The sequence below is a fragment of the Somniosus microcephalus genome, chromosome 16 (genome assembly GCF_052327205.1).
Source record: "Somniosus microcephalus isolate GS21.2 chromosome 16, FLI_Smic_1.0, whole genome shotgun sequence".
NCBI classification, from domain to species: Eukaryota; Metazoa; Chordata; class Chondrichthyes; order Squaliformes; family Somniosidae; genus Somniosus; species Somniosus microcephalus.
In genome coordinates, this window is record NC_141002.1 from 100318952 (window position 1) to 100340665 (window position 21714).

General features: G+C 48.7%; 1 protein-coding gene across 1 annotated transcript in view; it reads left to right on the forward strand.

Moving 5' to 3' along the window:
- Positions 1-21714, forward strand: part of nav3 (neuron navigator 3) — a 483558-nt gene that overhangs the window by 436372 nt on the left and 25472 nt on the right. Inside the window, exons 27-30 of the mRNA XM_086009556.1 lie at positions 865-885; positions 9407-9573; positions 19583-19736; positions 21071-21245. Of these exons, the coding sequence (XP_085865682.1) occupies positions 865-885; positions 9407-9573; positions 19583-19736; positions 21071-21245 (517 nt within the window). The remainder of the gene's footprint in view (positions 1-864; positions 886-9406; positions 9574-19582; positions 19737-21070; positions 21246-21714) is intronic.

Here is a 21714-nt window from a genome sequence, read left to right on the forward strand (position 1 = left end):
CTGTTTGCGGGATCTTGCTGTGTGCAAATTGTTGTGTTTCCCTACACTATAACAGTAACCACACTTCGAAAGTACTTCATTGGCTGTAAATCGCTTTGGGACGTCCTGAGGTTGTGAAAGGCGCTATATAAATGCATGGTCTTTCTTTGAAATGTCCCAAGTAGCTTCACAGGGGAGAGAACAGACGGAGCGGGGGGTGGGTGGGGGGGGGGGGTGGTGGAGTAAGAGAGAGTTGGCCGAAAACAGGGTTTGAAAAGGCGGGACCCGGAGAAGGCTTTTAAAGGTCAGGTCATGGGAGAGGGAATTCTGGCCAGCTGGAAAATCTGCTTCCAAGCAAGGAATGTCAGGAAGATGGGATACACGGGGTGTGGCGGGGGGGGGGGGGGGGGTGGGGGCGGGAACAGAGTTGGAGGATCGTAGACCACAGGCTTGGATGTGGGGCTGCAGGAGGTGGTAGAGGTAGGGGATAGGGAGCAGCAAGACCAGGGAGGGACATATAACACAGATAAGGGAACTGGCGAGGAAATGGGATTGGAACGGATAGCCCCAGTTGATAGGCTAGCACTGAAACAGACACGGTGAGCTGAATGGCCTCCCTCTGTACTGTAATACTCTAGAGGCTTTGCAGCTAAGTACTTGGAGAAATTGCTTCAAGGCAGTAAGATGCATACGTAACTTTCCTCTTTAATGCTAAAATTGTGCAGTAATCCTCATTCCCTGACAGTTTGTAAATATTAAAACCTAGAAATGCCGCAGACCTGATACTGCGGTTGGTAATCTGTCTCTTTTTTTAAGTTTTTAAGAATTTTTTCTTTTTTAATCTTCTGACTTTTAACTGCTCCCTTTTTTCATTACAACCACAAGGTGAACAGTAAAGGAAGTAAGGTGAATATGCTGCGTACTGTGACCGAGCATGTAATGGTTAAATGACATTGTACTCCAGCATGGGTTGCCCACGTCACGACGGTGGACGCTTAACTCGGTGGAAGAATGGCTTTCCCTGCTCTGCGTTGCCTCCTCTACTGACGGTTCCCTGATCCCCCAGTCTGCTTCCCGCTGGCTGCCTTGAGCCGGGAGGTTTGGTCGATCGGCTCGGACGTGGGCCCGGCTCTGCTCCTTTTGCTGCACGCGCTCCCGTTACGGTCCCCACCACTTAAAACATCCACCTTTATAAAACGTGTCATCGCTTAGATCAGCCAAAAAGCAATAACCATTTGCATTAACGTCAGTTTCAAAGCAGCGTGTTAATTGCTCTGTTTATTTCGGACAGAAACAGCTGTGATTCTTCTTCTTAGGCAGTCCCTCAGAACCGAGGATGACTTGCTTCCACATTAAAAATGAGTTCTCAGGTGACCGATGAGTCCAATGCTGGACCTACAGTCTCTGTCACAGGTGGGGCAGATGGTGGTTGAAGGGGCGGGTGGGTGGGGTGCTTGGGTTGATGTGCGCTCCTTGCACTGCCTGCGCTTGGCTTCCGCTTGCTCCCGGCAAAGAGACTCGAGGTGTTCGGCGCCTTCCTGGATGCTTCTCCTCCACTTTGTGCAGTCTTGGGCCAGGGATTCCCAGGTGTCGGTGGGGATGTTACACTTTTTCAAGGAGGCTTTGAGGGTGTCCTTGAAGCATTTCCTCTGCCCACCTGGGGCTCTCTTGCCGTGTCGGAACTCTGAGTAGAGCGCTTGTTTTGGGAGTCTCGTATCGGGCATGTGGACAATGTGACCCGTCCATCGGAGCTGATCGGGCGTGGTCAAAGCTTCGATGCTGGGGATGTTGGCCTGAGCAAGAACATTGACGTTGGTGCGCCTATCCTGCCAATGGATTTGCAGGATCTTGCGGAGGCAGTGTTGGTGGTACCTCTCCAGTGCTTTGCTGACGAGTTCACATCCCATTAAGGTGCACTGACTGCAAGAACAAATAAGTAAATCGCACCTCTTTAATGCTCGGGCCTTCTAATCCCCTGTAAATGCTGTGGGGTTACAGGTGTATTAAGCACTGACTGCAGTTTATATAAAGCTGCGGTCAGAGTGGAGCTACATAGAACAGCAACAACTCGCATTTATACAGCGCCCTTAATGTAGTAAAACGTCCCAAGGCGCTTCATAGGAGCGATTATCAGACAAAATTTGACACCGAGCCACATAAGGAGATATTAGGGCAGGTGACCAAAAGCCTGGTCAAAGAGGTAGGTTTTAAGGAGCGTCTTAAAGGAGGAGAGAGAGGTAGAGAAGCGGAGAGGTTTAGGGAGGGAATTCCAGAGCTTAGGGCCTCGGCAGCTGAAGGCACGGCCGCCAATGGTGGAGCGATAGATATTGTGGATGCGCAAGAGGCCAGAATTGGGGGAACGCAGAGATCTCGGAGGGTTGAAGGAGGTTACAGAGATAGAGAGGGAGCGAGGCCCTGGGGGGTTTGAAAACAACGATGATCATTTAAAAATTGAGAAGGAACATTCTTGTTGATTACTGTAACAGCGATACACGTTATATCGGCCACCGCGTACAGCACACAAACCGCGATTGCACGAGCGCGCACGCTATAAGCGGGGGGTGGGCGGGGGGGTGGGGGACTGTACTTCTATCGCTGCAGGTCTATGGGTGAATTTGTCAGTCCTGCTGTCCCTGTGGAGGGGGGGAACGGGGGGTCCTGTGCTCAGAGTCTGCGGTCTGGAGGCAGGGCTACAACCGCTGTAGGGGCGGGATTGCCGACGCATGCTCCCATTGAGCGTGGCTCCCCACCTGGAGCACGGAATAAGTCAATTCACGCTCTAGCCTATCGCGCTGAAGTGCGGCTGGCAAACAGTAGAGGATCGTTCATTGGCTGGAGCCGCGGCAACCTGTTTTGGTGGAAAATGCAGTCGTGATACGAGCAAGCTGTTACTGAGCCCCAGCATTGCACTTTACAGCTGATAATTAACGCCTGTGTTAAATATACTGCAAGTCTGATTGAAGGTGCATTTAGCAACATAAGGAGCAGGAGGAGCCCAGTCAGCCCCTCGAGCCTCTGCCGCCATTTAATGAGATCATGTCTGATCTGTATCTTAGCTTCATCCACCTGCCTTGGCTCCATCTCCTTTTACTCCCTTGTCTAGCAAAAATCTATCAATCTCAGATTTAATTGAGCCCCAGCATCGACTGGTCTTTGCGGGAGAGAGTTCCACACTTCTACCACCCTTTGTGTGAAGAAGTGTTTCCTAACTTCTCTCCTCAATGGCCTGGCTCTGATTTTAAAGTTATGTCCCCTTGTCCTCGACTCCCCCACCAACGGAAACAGTTTCTCTCTCTCTCTATCCCATCAATTCCTTTCAAAATCCTAAAATCCTCAGTCACCCACCTTTGCTCCATATCCCTCGATGCCCTTACCTAACAAAAATCTATCTACAGTATCTCAGTCTTGAAAACGCCAATTGTCCCCCAGCAGCCACAGCCTTTTGGAGGAGAGCGTTCCACATTTCCACCACCCTTTGTGCGAAGAAGTGCTTCCTGATTTAAGTTGCATTTAGCAACATAAGGAACAGGAGGAGCCCATTCAGCCCCTCGAGCCATTTAATGAGATCATGTCTGATTCTTGATTCCCCACAAGAGGGAATAGTTTCTCCGTACCTACCCTATCAAATCCTTTTCAACATTTTAAGCACCTCGATCAGATCAGCCCTCAATCTTCTAAACTCAGCCTGTCCTCCTAATTTAACCCTCTGAGTCCCAGTGTGGTTCTGATGAATCTGCGGAGAAGATAGATACATAGATACATAGATACATAGAAGATAGGAGCAGGAGTAGGCCATTCGGCCCTTCGTGCCTGCTCCGCCATTTAATGAGATCATGGCTGATCCTTTAATTCAGTATCCCGTCCCCGCCTTCTCTCCGTAACCCTTAACCCCTTTTGCCCGTAGAAATATATCTAATTCCCTCTTAAATATATTTAATGAGCTGGCGTACACTGCCCTCTGTGGCAATGAGTTCCACAGGTTCACCACTCTCTGAGTGAAGAAATTCCCCCTCATCTCTGTCCTAAATGGTTTAGCCCTTATCCTTAAATTATGTCCTCTAGTTCTGTTCTCACCCGCCAAGGGAAACATTCCTTCTGCATCCAGTCTGTCTAGACCTGTCAGAATTTTATACACTTCTATGAGGTCCCCTCTCAATCTTCTAAACTCCAGTGTGTACATCCCTAAACTACATAGTCTCTCCTCATAGGTCATTCCCGCCATTCCTGGTATCAGCCTGGTGAATCGCCGCTGCACCCCCTCCATGGCAAGAACATCCTTCCTCAGATGAGGCGACCAAAACTGTACACAGTACTCGAGGTGTGGTCTCACCAGTGCCCTGTACAGCTGCAGCAAGGTATCCCTGTTCCTGTATTCTAACCCTTTTGCTATGAAGGCCAGCATACCGTTTGCCTTCTTGACCGCCTGTTGCACCTGCATGCTCGCCTTCAGTGACTGGTGTACAAGAACACCCAGGTCTCTCTGTACTTCCCCCTCTCCCAATCTATTGCCATTTAAATAATAATTTGCCCTCCCGTTCCTGCACCCAAGGTGGATAACTTCGCACTTGTCCACATTATAGTGCATCTGCCATTTATCCGCCCAATCGCCCAGTCTGTCCAAATCGCTCTGGAGCTTCCTGGTCTCTTCCTCTGAGCCCACCCCACCTCCTAGTTTAGTGTCGTCTGCAAATTTGGAAATGCTGCATCCGACTCCCTGATCCAGGTCATTAATGTAAATTGTGAACAGCTGGGGGCCCAGGACAGATCCCTGTGGTACCCCACTTGTTACTGCCTGCCATTCAGAAAATGAGCCGTTTATTCCAACTCTCTGTTTTCTATCTGACAGCCAGTTCCCTATCCACGCCAAAACTTTCCCCTTTATCCCATGAGCCTCAATTTTCCATGCTAATCTTTTATGTGGGACCTTATCGAAGGCCTTTTGGAAGTCCAGGTACACCACATCTACTGGCTCTCCCCCATCTATTCTACCAGTTACTCCCTCAAAAAATTCCAATAGATTAGTCAAGCACGATTTACCCTTTGTAAATCCATGTTGACTCTGTCCTATCCTGTCCCCATTTGCTAAGTGCTCCGCTATTTCATCCTTAATGATGGACTCCAGCATTTTGCCCACAACTGATGTAAGGCTTACAGGTCTGTAATTACCTGCTTTTTCCCTACCCCCCTTTTTGAATAGTGGGGTAACGTTAGCTACCCTCCAATCCATCGGCACTGTTCCCGAGTCTAATGAATTCTGAAAAATCATCCTTAGTGCATCCGCTATCTCTAGGGCCACCTCCTTCAGTACCCTAGGATGCATGTTATCAGGCCCTGGGGATTTGTCCACCTTCAATCCCTTTAGCTTCCTTAACACCATATCCTTAGAGATATTGATTTGCGTCAGTTCCTCCTTTGCCAATGTCCCTATTTTTCCCGATATCCCAGGGAGGTTTTTTGTGTCTTCCTTCGTAAAGACTGACCCAAAGTATGCATTTAGTTGATCTGCCATTTCCTTATTTCCCATTATATATTCCCCCGTATCTGACTGCAATGGACCAACTTTGGTTTTCACCAGTCTTTTCCTTTTGATATATTTATAAAAGCTTTTGGAGTTAGTTTTTATATTTTCCGCCAGCTTGTTTTCGTAAGCTATTTTGCCCCTCTTGATCATGCCCTTTGCCCTCCTTTGCTCTATCTTAAACTGTTCCCAATCTTCCGCTCTGGCGCTTTTTTTGGCTATTTTATACGCCCTATCTTTGGATTTTATGCTGTCTCTAATTTCCCCTGTTATCCACGGTTGAGTCACCTTTTTAGATTTCCTTTTATGCCAGATTGGTATAAACAATTTTTGCAATTTTGTCATTCTATCTTTAAATGTTTGCCATTGTTTATCTACCTCCAGTCCTCTCAGGAACGTTGTCCAATCAGACCTACTCAGTTCCCGTCTCATGGCATCATAATTCCCCTTGTTTAAATTCAGGACCTTAGTCTCTGAGTCAATTTCTTCGCTCTCCATTTCGAGTGAGAAATCGATCATGTTATGATCGCTCTGACCCAAGGGTCCCCGTACAACAAGATTACTGATTAGTCCCTTCTCATTGCACAGTACCCAGTCCAATATAGCCTGTTCCCGAGTTGGTTCCTCGACATATTGATCCAGATAACCATCCCTTAAACACTCAAGGAATTCCTCCTCCTCATTATTTTTACTGATTAGGCTAGTCCAATCTATATGTAAGTTAAAGTCACCTATGATGACAGCTGTGCTCTTATTGCACGCTTCTCTAATTTCCCTCGTGATGCCCTCCCTAACCTCTATTTTACTATTTGGAGGCCTATATACCACTCCTATTAATGTTTTTCGCCCCTCGCTATTTCTTAGCTCCACCCATATAGATTCTGTATTAACTGAGTTAATATCCTTCCTTTCAATTGCATTTATCCCCTCTTTTACTAGCAATGCTACCCCTCCTCCCTTTCTTTTTTGTCGATCCTTCCTAAATACTGAATACCCCTGTATGTTAAGCTCCCAGCCCTGCTCACCCTGCAACCATGTTTCCGTAATCCCAATTAGATCATAATTATTAACCTCTATTTCCACAGCTAATTCATCTACCTTGTTCCTGATGCTTCTCGCATTAAGGTATAAAACCCTCAGGCTTTTTTTATGCTCACATTTTTTATGAATTAGTTTGGCCCTTTGTTTTTTGTTCCTCACCCTTTTACCATTTATTTCTGTCTGCCTTTCACTTTCCTCTATTTCACTACATAGGTTTCTAGCCCCCTGCCATACTAGTTTAAATGCTCCCGAACTGCTTTATCAAAAATTACCCCGAGAACATCAGTTCCATCTCTGCACAGGTGTAGACCGTCCCTTTTGTATAGGTCACACCTACCACAAAACTGGTTCCAATGCCTCAAAAATTTAAAACCCTCCCTCTTACAGGGCAGGTACAGAGAAACTATTTCCTCTGGTGGGGGAAATCAAGAACAAGGGGACATCATTAGAGCTAGTCCATTTAGGAGTTGTTCTTGCACGTACCTTTCGGTAAGTTCAAAGTAAGCTAGCGCTTGAATCTTTAGCTGTGGCGTTGATGCAACAGGTTGTAACCCGCTGAATCGCTGGTACTGCTTCCTGATGAGCTTGCTGTCCAGCAAAGTATTTTTTGCTTTTTTTAAAGGAAACCATTTTGTTTAAAATCAGGGTCTGAGAGCTGATGATGTCGTGACCAGCATTCCTCCACAGGACTGTGCGATCGAGGAGCATTCACCCCTCTGGGAGCAAATCTTTCTGCGTTAATTATGACCCGCTCAAACAAAATGGTTGGGCTGCGCAGTTTTTTTGAGAAGTGCAATCTCATTAAATTCAATTGCTAAAAGCAGAAGGGAGGTGGGGACGGGAGGAGTGGGCGTTAAAAAAAAAACCTGTCAGTTCCGGTGAATCGGTAATAACCTTCCTTTATTGCTTCCCGATTAACCGATATAAACGACGATATGCTGAGTTGTTCCAACTGCGAAGCACGGCGTATTTGTGCAAGGCGGCGGAAGCGGTGGATTTGATCCTCCACCCCCCTCCCCCCAACCCGGGGATGATTTTCCAACTTTGTGCTCCTACCGCAAAGCCGCGCGAGCAGGGTCCGCGTGTTGGAAATTCAGCCGCCGGTCGCGGGCGATTAGCAGGCTGTCCGACGCACCCTCCCACCGGGTGAGGCTCCCCGACGGGAGGACGTGATCAGAAAGCCCGCTCCCTTTCTTTCTCATCCTCCTGGCCGACTCTGTACTGGCCGACTCCTTTGTGAAGCCCTTTTTTTTGCAATGGGTCCGTTTCCACCGAATGACATCGAATGTTCAGCACGGAAACAGGCCATTCAGCCCAGCTGGTTCAAAATAACAACAGAAGACGCTGGAAAAACTCAGCAGGCCAGGCAACATCCGTGGAGAGAGAAATAGAGTCAACGTTTCGGGTCAAAACCCTTCTTCAGAACTGAGAAAAAAACACAGGAAATGAAACGGATTAAAAGGCAGTTTGGGGGCTGGGAAATGGGGGAGGGGATGAAAGAAGAGACATTAAGAGATATTCAAGGTGAGACGAGATGGTAATAGGACAGGTAAAGAAACAAACAATGGCTCCAGATGAAGTGTGAAATGCGCTGGCAGAGTGAGAGACAGCTGCCGTGTGGGAGAGAGAGAAACAAGGAAAAGTCACAAAGCAAAAGTGTGGATAAAAAATATAAAAATATAATAGGGGCCGAGGTTATGATCTGAAATTGTTGAACTCGATATTGAGTCCGGAAGGCTGTAAAGTGCCTTATCGGAAGATGCGGTGCTGTTCCTCGAACTTACGCTGAGCTTCCGTGGAACAATGCAAGAGCCCGAGGACGGTGAGGTCTGAGTGGGAATGGGGCGGTGAATTGAAATGACAGGCGACCGGAAGCTCGGGGTCACCCTTACGGACTGAACGGAGGTGTTCCGCAAAGCGGTCACCCAATCTGCGTTTGGCCTCCCCAATGGTCCGTGCCGGTGTTTATGCTCCACGTGAGCCTCCTCCCACCTTTCCTCATCTCACTCTATCAACGTATCCTTCCAGTCCTTCCAAGTGGCAGGAAGCCACGTAAAATTACTTGGTCGGCACTTAATTGGCTTACGCCTAAAGTCAACGACTATTTTCCCACGCTTGCTATGACTGTGTTCGTATTTAAGAATAGGCGGTGCTATGTATAGTGCACTAACATAAAACGACGTTCTGTGGTTGAAACATTAAACGCTGCTAACAAGGTCATCTTCTCTTTGCACTAACCGCAACTTCTGTGGGACAACCTTTCTCTCCGCCTCTAACTCGGAATGGACTGTGTGCTGACGTTACGCAACGTGTGCCTGCTACCGGTGGGGAAGACTCAATCAGCGGAACTAACAACCTCTCTGATTTAGCATTTCCGCTATTCCTTTAAAACTACAGTACTTCATAGTAATCCTGCAGCGGCTCAAGATGGCGGCTCACCACCGCCTTCTCGAGGGCAACTAGGGATGGGCAATAAATGCCAGGCCTTGCCAGCGACGCCCACATCCCCCGTGAATGAATATACAAAAGAAATCCTGTGCTTCAAACGGTGTTGTTCACCCCGTGTAGTTATCTGTTTTGTCTTTGCAAATAACCAGCTGCAAAATGATGCTTTAAAAAAAAAAATGAGCACGTTTTCAAATTTCAGACTATTACATTTTTAAATTGACATTGCCTCTATGCAAGGCTCGCATCCGTTAAGATCTTACTCTGAGGTGCTGCAGTGTTAAACAAGGTTACCCAGATTTTTGTGATTCTGGATTGCCTTAATAACCCCCTCTCATGCTGAGGTGTTGCCAGTTCCAGATAAGCTGTGCTTTACTACCCGCTAACGAAGGAGGTCCTTCAGCTTGACTTTTTCCTTTCCAGTTGCGAAGCTCATTCAAGCAAGCTTTCGGCAAAAAGAAGTCGTCAAAACCCAACCTCTCCCACTCCGACATTGAGGAAATCACCGACTCCTCACTTCCGTCATCGCCCAAATCATACCAAGGTTCGACAGACCCCGGATCTTTGAAACCATCGCAGTCGGCGTCAGCGTAAGTGTTTAGAAAGACCTAACTTGTGCTAAAATAAATTGTGATTCAAAAATCCTGAACAAGGTTTTTAAATGTGTAAACACTTTCCTGCCCCCACCCCAAACTTCTTTTTTCCCCCCATAGGTCCGTAGGTCACTCTGTACTGCGCTGTGACTGTGGGGGGAAGGGCGGTGGGGGTGGGGGGGGCACGGTTACATCGGGTCGCCAACCCTCCAGGGTTGTCCTGGCGTCTCCAGGAATGAAAGATTAATCTCCAGAACAGCACTGCAGAGAAACTCGGGGAGAAAAACAACTCTGCACAGTTTTGGTCTCCTTATCTGAGGAAGGATATACTGGCCTCAGAGGTGGTGCAACGAAGGTTCACTAGATTGATTCCTGGGGTGAGAGGGTTGTCCCATGAGGAGAGATTGAGTAGATTGGGCCTATACTCTACGGAGTTTAGAAGAATGAGAGGTGATCTCATTGAAACATGTAAGATTCTAAGGGGTAGATGAACAGAGGTTGTTTCCCCTGGCTGGAGAGTCCAGAACCAGGGGGCACAGTCTCAGGATAAGGGGTCGGCCATTTAAGACTGAGATCAGGAGGAATTTCTTCACTCAGAGGGTGGTGAATCTTTGGAATTCTCTGCCCCAGAGGGCTGTGGATGCTCAGTCGTTGAGAATATTCAAGACAGAGATCGATAGATTTTTGGACTCTAGGGGAATCGAGGGATATGGGGATCGGGCGGGAAAGTGGAGTTGAGATCGAAGATCAGCCATGATCTTATTGAATGGCGGAGCAGGCTCGAGGGGCCGAATGGCCGACTCCTGCTCCTAATTCTTATGTTCTTCTAAGGGCGTTAATAAAAAGAATTGTGTGTAAATTTTCATTTACTTGAACACTTAGTTACAAAAATGTTGGCGAATGGGGAAAATAAGGCTCTTTGACTAACAGCCAAGAATCATCCAATCAGACAACAGAGGGTCTGTTTGCCATCCAATTGGGCAGTGCACGTGTCGGGGAACCAATGGCGGGAGGCGTGGAGGTGAGAGGTCATGTAACAAAACCTCCTGGAATACGTCCAATCAGAGTTGGCAACCGAGGGGTAAAGAAAGAGCACCTTATCTCCTCTCTCAGGAACATGACAAAGCGCTCCACATGCAGTGATGTATTAGATAGAACTCACAGCACGGAAACAGGCCATTCGGCCCAACAGGCCCATGCTGGTGTTTATGCTCCACACCAGCCTCCTCCCACCCCATCGTACTTTGAGGCGCACTCACTGTTGTCATGCAAGTGAATCCAGTAGCCAATTGGCGCACAGCAAGCTCCCACAAAGAACAGTGAGATCAGCGGCCGGTTAATCTATTTCTGGTGGCGGTGGCTGAGGGAGGAATGTTGGGCAAGGCATTGGGAGGACTCCCCTGCTCTTCTTCGAATAGTGGCCGTGGAATCTTTTACCCCCACCCGAGAGGGCCTCGGTTCAATGTTTCATGTTGCGACATACTCCCGACAGTGCAGCGCTCCCTCAGCACTGCACTGGGAGCGTCAGCCTAGACTATCTGGGAGACTTTGAACCCACAACCTTCTGGCTCAGAGGTGAGAGTGCCACCCACTGAGCCAAGCTGACACTGCACCCAGGCCTCTGTGTAGACTGGTCCTGGTCCTTGTTGGAGATGGCAGGGGGGTGGGGGGCGGGGGGAAATGATCTGACACAGCTACGAGGCCCCAATTCCCACCTGAGAGATGGGCAAAATGTATTGATTAAAGAATGAGGTAAAAAGGTAATCAAGATGGAAAGCAGTTTGTGATTCAATTCAAATCTTCAACAAATAATGAAGGATGTGCGCTTACTTCAAATGGCTTAATAAATTGTGTATTACATAGAAACATAGAAACATAGAAGATAGGAGCAGGAGTAGGCCACTCGGCCCCTCGAGCCTGTTCTGCCATTTAATGAGATCATGGCTGATCATCCAAATTCAGTACCCTGTCCCTGCTTTCTCCCCATATCCCTTGATCCCTTTAGCCTTAAGAAATATATCCAACTCCTTCTTGAATATATTTAATGAATTGGCCTCCACTGCCTTCTGTGGTAGAGAATTCCACAGGTTCACCACTCTCTGGGTGAAGAAATTCCTCCTCATCTCTGTCCTAAATGGCTTACCCCTTATCCTTAGACTGTGACCCCTGGTTCTAGACTCCACCGCCATCGGGAACATCCTTCCTGCATCTAGTCTGTCTAGTCCTGTTAGAATTTTATAAGTTTCAATGAGATCCCCTCTCATCCTTCTGAACTCCAGCGAGTATAAGCCCAATCCACCCAATCTCTCCTCATACGTCATTCCTGCCATCTCAGTATTGATACTCAATTGATACGAACGCGCCAACATGTTTATTACAAATACCGCTGAGCGCAATTTCACCCTTATTTTTGCCAAGTAAACAGGAAAAATAAAATGTAATGTGACTGCAGCTTTAAGACTATGCAGAGATTCAAAAAAATTTCCTGCCTGCTGAAATTTACCCTGAGATGTCACAGCAGATTTAGGATTGTTAAACAATTATCCGAACCACCTGGTTAACCACTGTTGCGTTTTCCCTCTCGAATCAGGGCAGTTGATGCATTTGGCACATGCAGGTTCAGTACGTTCTCTAAAACGCAAATACATAACGCACGCAGTGACCACTTATCAATGCTATTTGGTTGCCATGGCCTGGAAGTAAGTCTAATGGAAAGCACTGAGGGCTAGAAATTTGTCTCGGATTGGATTGGCCGCCCGTTTAGTGTCACCGCCCGAGACGAATTTCTCGGCCTAAATGCCTTGCACAGCCGGTTGCTTGGTAACGCATTCTGCTCTTCACAGACTTGAGCACATAACCTAGACTGACCCATCAGCACAGTGCTGACAGAGCGCCGTGATATCGGCGGGGTCGTCGTTCAGATGAGACGTTAAACCGAGGTCCCGTCTGCCCCCTCAGGTGGACGTAAAAGGCCCCTCAAGCCCATTTGAGGAAGAGAGGGGAGGGGTGGGGGGCGGGGGAGTCCTGGGGCCAACATGTATCCCTCAACCGACATCACTAAAACAGATTAACTGGTCATTTACCTCGTCGCTGTTTGTGGGATCTTGCTGTGTGCAAACTGTCTACCCACTTTGCCCGACAGAACAACAGAAACACCACTTCAAAAGTAAAGAAAAGGACTTGCATTCCTATAGTGCCTTTCACGACCTCAGGATGTGCCAAAGCGCTTTACTTTTTGAAGTGTAGTCACTGTTGTAATGTAGGAAATGCGGCAGATAATTAAATAATCCACATTTTAAAAAAGACACAGCTACCTAATCCCTCTGGATATAGATAAAAAATTCAATTCCAAGTTAAAAGTGGGACTTCTGTGGTCAGGTTTTCCAGTTAAGAAATTTCCACACACACACAATAAGGAACTGGCCGCCCAGTGTAAAGCTGGAGCGGGTATTTGTATGTGTTTCTTTAAATATCCGCTGCATTTCATGAACCTCCAGCTTTTATCTCTGCTTTCTTGGTGTAACCAAGCCATTGTCTGTGTTCTTTTCCCTGTCGGTCTGTCTGTGCAGTAGGTTTCAGTCTGGTGCCAATGACAGCAAGCCAGCCTCTCTCTGGGAGACAAGGAACTGGCTAAATGGCCACGTGATCTATCAGCACCGGTCTCGGTAACTGCGGCATGGTGCATGTGGTAGAAGGTTGGCAGTGGTTGCATTGATTGATTTGCTGTCCGTCCGGTCTGCAACTGGCGAGGGAGTTTGCATTGGTTAACTTTTCAGTGAACCCTGTCCCGTCATTAAAGTGCGACCATTCATCGATAGACCGCCCTTGAGCTGGCGCCTTTATCTAGGCAGACACAGCAAGATCCCACAAAGCAGTAAATGGGATCCATGACCAGAGAATCTATTTTTGGTTCTTGGTTGAGGGATGAATGTTGGGGCAGAGCATCAGAGGAGCACCCTTCAAATAGAGCCGTGGCCATTTTAAGTCCAGGGAGATGGGGAAGGAAAGGGGTTGCATTTCTATAACGCCTTTCCCGATGTCCCAAAGCACTTTATCAGCCAATAAATACTTTTTGCAGTGTAGTCACTGTTGTAATGTAGGAAATGCGGCAGCCAATTTGTGCACAGCAAGCTCCCACAAACAGCAATGTGATAATGACCAGATAATCTGTTTTAGTGATGTTAATTGAGGGATAAATATTGGGCCAGGACACCGAGGATAACTCCGCTGCTCTTCTTCAATATAACGGCCATGGGATCTTTTACATCCACCTGAGAGGACAGACGGGGCCTCGCTTTAACGTCTCATCCGAAAGACGGCACCTCCGACAGTGCGGCACTCCCTCAGCGCTGCACTGGGAGTGTCAGCCTAGATTTTTCTGCTCAAACCTCTAGAGTGGGACCTGAACCCACAACCTTCTAGACTCAGAGGCAAGTGTGCTACCCACTGAACCACAGCGGACAGATAGATCCTCAGTTTAACATCTCATCCAAAAGACTGCACCTCCGACAGTGCAGCACTCCCACAGTACGAGCCTAGATTATGGGATCAAGTCCTGGTGTTGAGTTTGAATCCACAGCCTCCTGATTCAGAATCAAGAGCATTTGTACGGAGCCAAGTTGACACTTATAATAATACAGTTTAAAGGCTTTTAATTTAATAAATTGCGTCCACACATCCTTTCCCCACGTGGTTCACACTGTCTCAGGATACAGTGATTGTGACTCCCATCCCTTCAGCACAGCTCCCTGGGAAGAGAGGGTCGGAGAGCTGGGTGGGAACGAGCAGTTTCAGTGATCTCAGTTTCAAAATGGCAGAACAAGTAGCGATCTAGGAGGAAGCGCCAGTGATTTAGCAACCTCTTTTTAAAAAATGTTTTTGTCTGGTAGAATTGCAATATTAATAATTTTTTAAAAATTTGTTCACGAGATGTGGGCGTCACTGGCAAGGCCAGCAATTATTGCTCATCTCTAATTGCCCTCGAGAAGGTGGTGGTGAGCCGCCTTCTTGAATACAGCTGAGTGGCTCGCTGGGCCATTTCAGAGCGCAGTTAAGAGTCAACCACATTGCTGTGGGTCTGGAGTCACATATAGGCCAGACCGGGTAAGGACGACAGATTTCCTTCTCTAAAGGACATTAGTGACCCAGATGGGATTTTTAGGACAATCTGGTAGCTTTTTATTCTGGAATTATTTAATTGAATTTAAATTCCCCAGGTTCCCACGGATTATAAGGTAGCAAATGTAACCCCACTATTTGAGAAAGGAGGGAGAGAGAAAACAGGGAACTACAGACCAGTTAGCCTGACATCAATAGTAGGGAAAATGCTAGATTCTATTATTAAGGATGTGGTAACAGGGCACTTAGAAAATAATAATAGGATTGGGCAGAGTTCTGCCATTTTAAAACTGAACTCATGTCTCGGGAACATTAGTTCAGGCCGACTGGATTACTAGTCCAGTAACCTAACCACTCTGCTACCATACCCCAGAGTTTGCATCCTTGGGAAGTTGCTGTGCTTTGCTGAAGGTGCCGATTGGAAATATATCTAATTGCCTCAAGTTACTTCAGTTTTTTTGATCCCAGAGTATTTGGTTTGCTTCATAACGCACTGCTTCTGTAATTAAACTAACTGTGTCGGCTAACACATTAACCCACCACATGAGCCCTTTGCTGAAACATCTGTGGCAGTCAGCTTTAACGATACCTCGCAGTGACGCATGTTGTTGATGCTTTGTGTGTGTGTGTGTGTGTGTTTTCAGCCAACATCTTCTCTGATCTTTCGCACACTGCCTCTCTCTTTTCAGTCCAAACAACTGTCACTATTAGAGCAAAAAGAAAATACTGCAGATGCTGGAAATCTGAAATAAAAACAGAAAATGCTGGTGATACTCAGCAGGTCAGGCAGCGTGTGTGAAGAGAGAAACGGAGTTAACGGGCAGGATTTTCATTGGGCCGTGGAGGCAGGATTGGAGGCATGCATTGGGGGGTTAAAATCCCGAAATCGGGGGTCCCGAACCCATCCCGCCCCCAACCCGCCTCCATGACAGTGGGTTCCCGCCCCACACTGGGACCCGCCTCCCCGAGGCGGGAAGGGGATTAGTGCCAATTAACCGCCTGTTAACAGGTAGTTAACAGGCAGTTTTTAGCCTAATCCCTATTTTTAATGTTGAAGTGTGGGATTCCCGACGGCGCCAAACCACGCCAAGTTAGAGGAGGCGGACCGTCGGGATGAAGGGCTTGGAGGGGTCGAGATGTCCGGTGTTCAGGTGAGTGATGGGTGCATGAGTGCAGAGGTAAGTGTGTTTGGTGTGTGTAAAGTGTTTAAAGAAGTTTTATGTACCTTACTTACCTTTACAGCCTTCCTTCCTTCCGGTCTCGGGAGTCCCTCATCTCACCGGCACAGAAAGCAGAATGGCCGCGATCTGTCAAAAATTGCAGCATTCAGCTTTCTGTTCTGGGGAGATCTCTAAATCATCCTGAGAGGAAGGAATTAACCTGGAGTACCGATTGTCAGTGTTTGACAGCTTCAAACAGCTGTGAAACGCTGATATTTCATCTGTCAAAAGCTCTTGACAGATAAAATATCAATCTGTGATGTCACCTGTTGCCGGGTGGCCCTTAATTGGCCTGCTGAGCCCGCTGGGCGGGCTCAACAAGGTCAATCAAGTCAAAATCGCATGGGTTGGCTAGAACTCGATGGAGGCAGGACTACAACCCCGAAAGTTGTAGTCCCGCCTCCTACCTGACTCCTCGATGAAAATCCAGCCCAACGTTTCAGGTCGAAGACCTATCGTCTCTATTAGAGTGCATTTACACCCAACGTTGGTGTCAGCATCTGAAGAGCGTCAATTTATCTGTCGGGGATTAAAAGATCTCCTGTGTTCATCCCACCTGTCTGCAAAAACCTTACGACAACACCAGCAATTTGTCTCGATACAGCGCCTGTATCATCAATAAATGACCCAAGGTGCTTCACAGAGCCGTAATCAGGCAAACATGGACGCTCAACCAAAGAGGGAGATATTGGGAGGAGTGAGCAACAAAAGCTTGGTCAAAAAATGTGGGCTTCAAGCAGCGACTTAAAGGAGGAGAGGAAGATGGAGGAGCGGAGGGGTGTTAGGGAGGGAATGCCAGAATGTGGGGCCCAGGTGGCTGAAGGCAATGATGGGACAAAAGGAGTGGGGGTATGCACAAGAGGTCAGAGTCAGAGGAATGAGTGGATGATTCTTGACAGTCAGTCAAACAGCCTTTTTTCCCCATGTCTGATATTTCTACAGCGCTGAACTCAAGAGGTGAGGTGAGAGTGACTGCCCTTGACATCAAGGCAGCATTTGATCGAGTGTGGCCTCAAGGAGCCCTAGCAAAAGTGAAGTCAATGGAAAAACTCTCCATTGGTTGGAATCATACCTAGCACAAAGGAAGTTGGCTGTGGTTGTTGGAGGTCATTCATCTCAATCACATGACATCACTGCAGGAGTTCCTCAGGGCAGTGTCCTAGGCCCAACCATCTTCAGCTGTTTCATCAATGACCTTCCCTCCATCATAAGGTCAGAAGTGGGGATGTTCACTGATGATTGCACACTGTTCAGCACCATTCGAGACTCGTCAGATACTGACGCAGTCCGTGTCCATATGCAGCAAGACCTGGACAACATTCAGACTTGGGCTGACAAGTGGCAAGTAACATTCGCACCACACAAGTGCCAGGCAATGACCATCTCCAACAAGCGAGACTCTAACCATCTCCCCTTGACATTCAATGGCATTACCATCGCTGAATCCCCCACTATCAACATCTTGGGGGTTACCATTGATCAGAAACTGAACTGGACCAGCCATATAAATACTGTGGCTACAAGAGCAGGCCAGAGGCTGGGAATTCTGCGGCGAGTGTCTCACCTCCTGACTCCCCAAAGCCTTTCCACCATCTACAAGGCACAAGTCAGGAGTGTGATGGAATACTCTCCACTTACCTGGATGAGTGCAGCTCCAACAACACTCAAGAAGCTCGACACCATTCAGGATAAAGCAGCCCGCTTGATTGGCACTCCATCCACCACCTTCAACATTCACTCCCTCCACCACCGGCGCACTGTGGCTGCAGTGTGTACCATCTACAAGATGCACTGCAGCAACTCGCCAAAGCTCCTTCAACAGCACCTTCCAAACCCGCGACCTCTACCACTTAGAAGGACAAGGGCAGCAGACGCATGGGAACACCACCACCTACAAGTTCCCCTCCAAGCCACACACCATCCTGACTTGGACCTGTATCGCTGTTCCTTCACTGTCGCTGGGCCAAAATCCTGGAACTCCCTTCCTAACAGCATTGTGGGTGTACCTACACCATATGGACTGCAGCGGTTCAAGAAGGCGGCTCACCACCATCTTCTCAAGGGCAATTAGGGATGGGCACTAAATGCAGGCCTAGCCAGCGACGCCCACATCCCATCAATGAATTAAAAAAAAAAGAAACAGGCCATTTGGCCCAACCGGTCCATGCTCCACACGGGCCTCCTCCCATCTTTCCCCATCTAACTCAATCAGCGTAACCCTCTACTCCCTTCTCCCTCATATGCTTATTTATTCATTTATAACTAATGAACAAAAGACATTTTGTTTTGAAAACACAGTTTATTTAAATCCCCTGTGATATTTCTGCTGGGTGTTGCTCACAGCAGCTTCCTGGCGATTAACTCCTGGAGACTCCCGGCCCATCCTGGAGGGCGGGTAACCCTTGTGCGGCCTGAATCCAGAGGCAAGGTCTGGCCTGGCCTGACAACCGATGAGGAAGAAGGAGACTCCCAGCAGGATGAAGTCCCACCTCCACTTCACTTCAGAGTCGGACCCTCACTGCTGGTTTATACTCCTTGGGTTGGACTGATTTCACGGGAATGAAAAGCTTCTATAAAGGACGCAAGACCTGCTCCATCAGATTACTGCGCAGGTGGTGCGGAGAAAGATCTACCCCCATATGTATAGCGTCCGTGGCAGCGCGGAAACCGCCTTGCACTGGCACTAAACGTGTAGGGGGAAAAATTGGCTCCGCTCCCTTTGGGGCGCTAACTTTGTCGGGGCGCTACTTTTAGCGCCTTGAAAAAGCTTGCACCCCCGCGCCCGAAATGTAATGGTAGCACCCCAAGCAGGAGGCGGAGCTACTGGAAGCACTCCCCCTCCCTCTTGGGGTGCTCCCATTGAATATCGCGACGTTACGTGCAGCAGTGCCACGCGTGTTGGCACGTAGCGCCGCGGTACTACAGGCCTCCCTCCCCTGATTAAAGGCGAGGGGCCTAGCGCTGCACGCACCGGGGCCCTGCTGGAGCACCGGGGAGCGGGGTGCCGGGAAAAGAGCCCGGGTTGACCGATCGCGGTGGGCACCCCGCGGGAGGAGGCCAGAGGGGGCCGGGGGGGCGGGTGCTGACAGGCGACCCAAAAGAAAATGGCCACCCGGCACCTGCCCTTTAATTTGCGTTGCCCCGGCTGCAAAAACGCCACCCTGACCCTGTCGGACAGAGCGTCTGGCGGCAGGTCAGGGGGGCGTGAGCCTAGTTTGCAGCCGGGGCGCGAGCGGGGGCGCTGCGCACGGCCATCGCTAACCTCCCGCTGAATTTCGTGGGAGGCGTTAGCGGCACCGCGCCTGGGCGTTAGGTGCTTTGTGCCCCGTTAACGCTTCCTCGGGGCGCTAATGGGAGGCGCAAAGCATCCAAATTTTTCCCCCGTAGTGTAAATGCACTCTAAATTGGAAATCGTTGCTAGTTCTTCAATCTGATTGCGTTCCTGTTCTCAGTTGATGTAATGATGTCCATGTCCGATCACCTGGGAGTTCTGTTTCCCTGAAAGCCTTCACGTTTGCTGCTCCGCTCATACCAACTAGGAACTGTTTTGGCGAATGTAGACCGGTGGTGTTTTTTTGCGAGGTGCGGCCTTACACACGACCCTTCCGACGTGCGACCTTGTGGCGGTTTGGCTGACTGACTAAATGCCTTTTGCTTTAACGCTGCAGCATCTGCGAGTGCACAGAAACCGAAGCCGAGGCCATCGTGCACCTGAAGAGCGAGCTGCGGGAAAAGGAGCTGAAGCTGACGGACATCCGTCTGGAAGCCCTGAGCTCGGCCCATCACCTCGATCAGATCCGGGAAGCCATGAACAGGATGCAGGTAATACTAAAAAAAGAGGACTGGCATTTTTATAGCGCCTTTCACGACCTCAGGACATCCCAAAGCGCTTTACAGCCAATGAAGTACTTTTTGTAGTGTGGCCACTGTTGTAATGTAGGAAACGCGGCAGTCAATTTGTGCACAGCAAGCTCCCACAAACAGCAATGTGATAATGGCCAGATAATCTGTTTTTTTTTAGTGATTGAGGGATCAATATTGGCCAGAGAACTCCCCTGCTCTTCTTCAAAATAGTACCATGGGATCTTTTACATCACCTGAAAGAGTAAGGAGTGGGCCTTTGGCATAGCGGTAGCATCCCCGCCGCTGGGCCAGAAGGCGTAGGGTTTCGAACCCCGCTCCAGACAGTCCCGGCAAGTGGAGTCGGAGCTCCGGCTCTAAATTCTGGGTTGACATCCAGCGGGATACTTGCGTCCGTGGGTGTGGGTGGCCCCCCCCCTCGTATGGGTTGTGGGAGCCCGCAAAACCCTCCCGCCATAGGACTAGCCACCCTAATGGCTGGTACGAAGATGGTTACGGTCACGGAAGGAGCATTAATCGCGGCCAGAAATCCTTCCACCACTTCATACAGTTCCCCAAAGGGAACAGTGTGAAGACACGTACGACGACGACCTGAAAGAGTAGACGGGGCCTCAGTTTAACGTCTCATCTGAAAAATGGCCCCTCCGGCAGTGCAGCACTCCCTCAGTACTGTACTGGGTGTGCCAACCTAGGTTGTGTGCTCAAGTCTCTGGAGTGGGAGTTGAACCCACAAACCTCAGAGGCGAGGGTGCTGCCCACTGAGCCACGGCTGACAACTGCCTGAGGTGACTGTCCTGCCAAGGTTCTCACCATCTGTCCAATGTGGCACAGTACACAGTCTCCACACCTGCCCGTGTTGCTTGACCAATGGCTTAGTAAACCAATAATGCCATTGTTCCAATGACGGGCCTTCTGGTTGCAAAAGGTTTACTTCAACATTAAAAGCAAAACTAACGAAGCCTAACCTTGAAGGCCGGTTTTGGAGATGCAGGCCGTTTCCGCGGTAACATGGTTTTAAAACTGGCAGTGGATTGCGAAAAAAGAAAAGACTTGCATTTATACAGCGTAATCACGAACGTCCCAAAGCGCTTTACAGCCAATTAAGTATTTTTTGAAGCGCATTCACTGTTGTAATGTAGGAAACGCAGCAGTCAATTTGCGCTCAGCAAGATCCCACAGACAGCAATGTGAACCAAAGAGAAATATAGCGGACGTTCAAACGGCTTAACCTGGTGTGCGATGCAGATATCTTCTTGGCCAGCAGTTATTCCAGACTTACTCCTGTTCTATTGCAGAATGAGATTGAACTGCTCAAAGCTGAAAACGACCGTTTGAAATCGGAGACAGGCAGCAGCAGTGGGGCAGCTCGCACTCAATCCCAGTCTTCAACCTCCTCTTCCTCTTCCTCATCCCGGCAGTCTTTGGGACTTTCCCTGCACAATCTCAATGTCACGGACGGCACAACGTCAGGTAAGGTGGTGACGGAAAGACGTTCAATTACCTGGATGTAATGTGCACGTTTGCAAGAGAACTGCCGATTTTTGTTATATCCGCGTGACTATTCACATGAGTGTATGTCGTCTCACAGATCTGAGGGCTGTAGGTAAGAAGCGGAAGGTAAAGAAGCCAGGTTTTAAACAAGGTAAACTATGTAATCAGTTTGTGTTTCTGTGACTGTGTAAGGATGGTGCATTTTCCCTACTGTAACCTCCATTGTCTTTATTTTTAAAAATTCAATCATGGGATGTGGGCGTCGCTGGCAAGGCCGGCATTTATTGCCCATCCCTAATTGATCTTGAGAAGGTGGTGGTGAGCCGCCGCCTTGAACCGCTGCAGTCCGTGTGGTGAAGGTGCTCCCACAGTGCTGTTAGGGAGGGAGCTCCAGGATTTTGACCCAGTGACGATGAAGGATCGGTGATATACTTCCAAGTCAGGATGG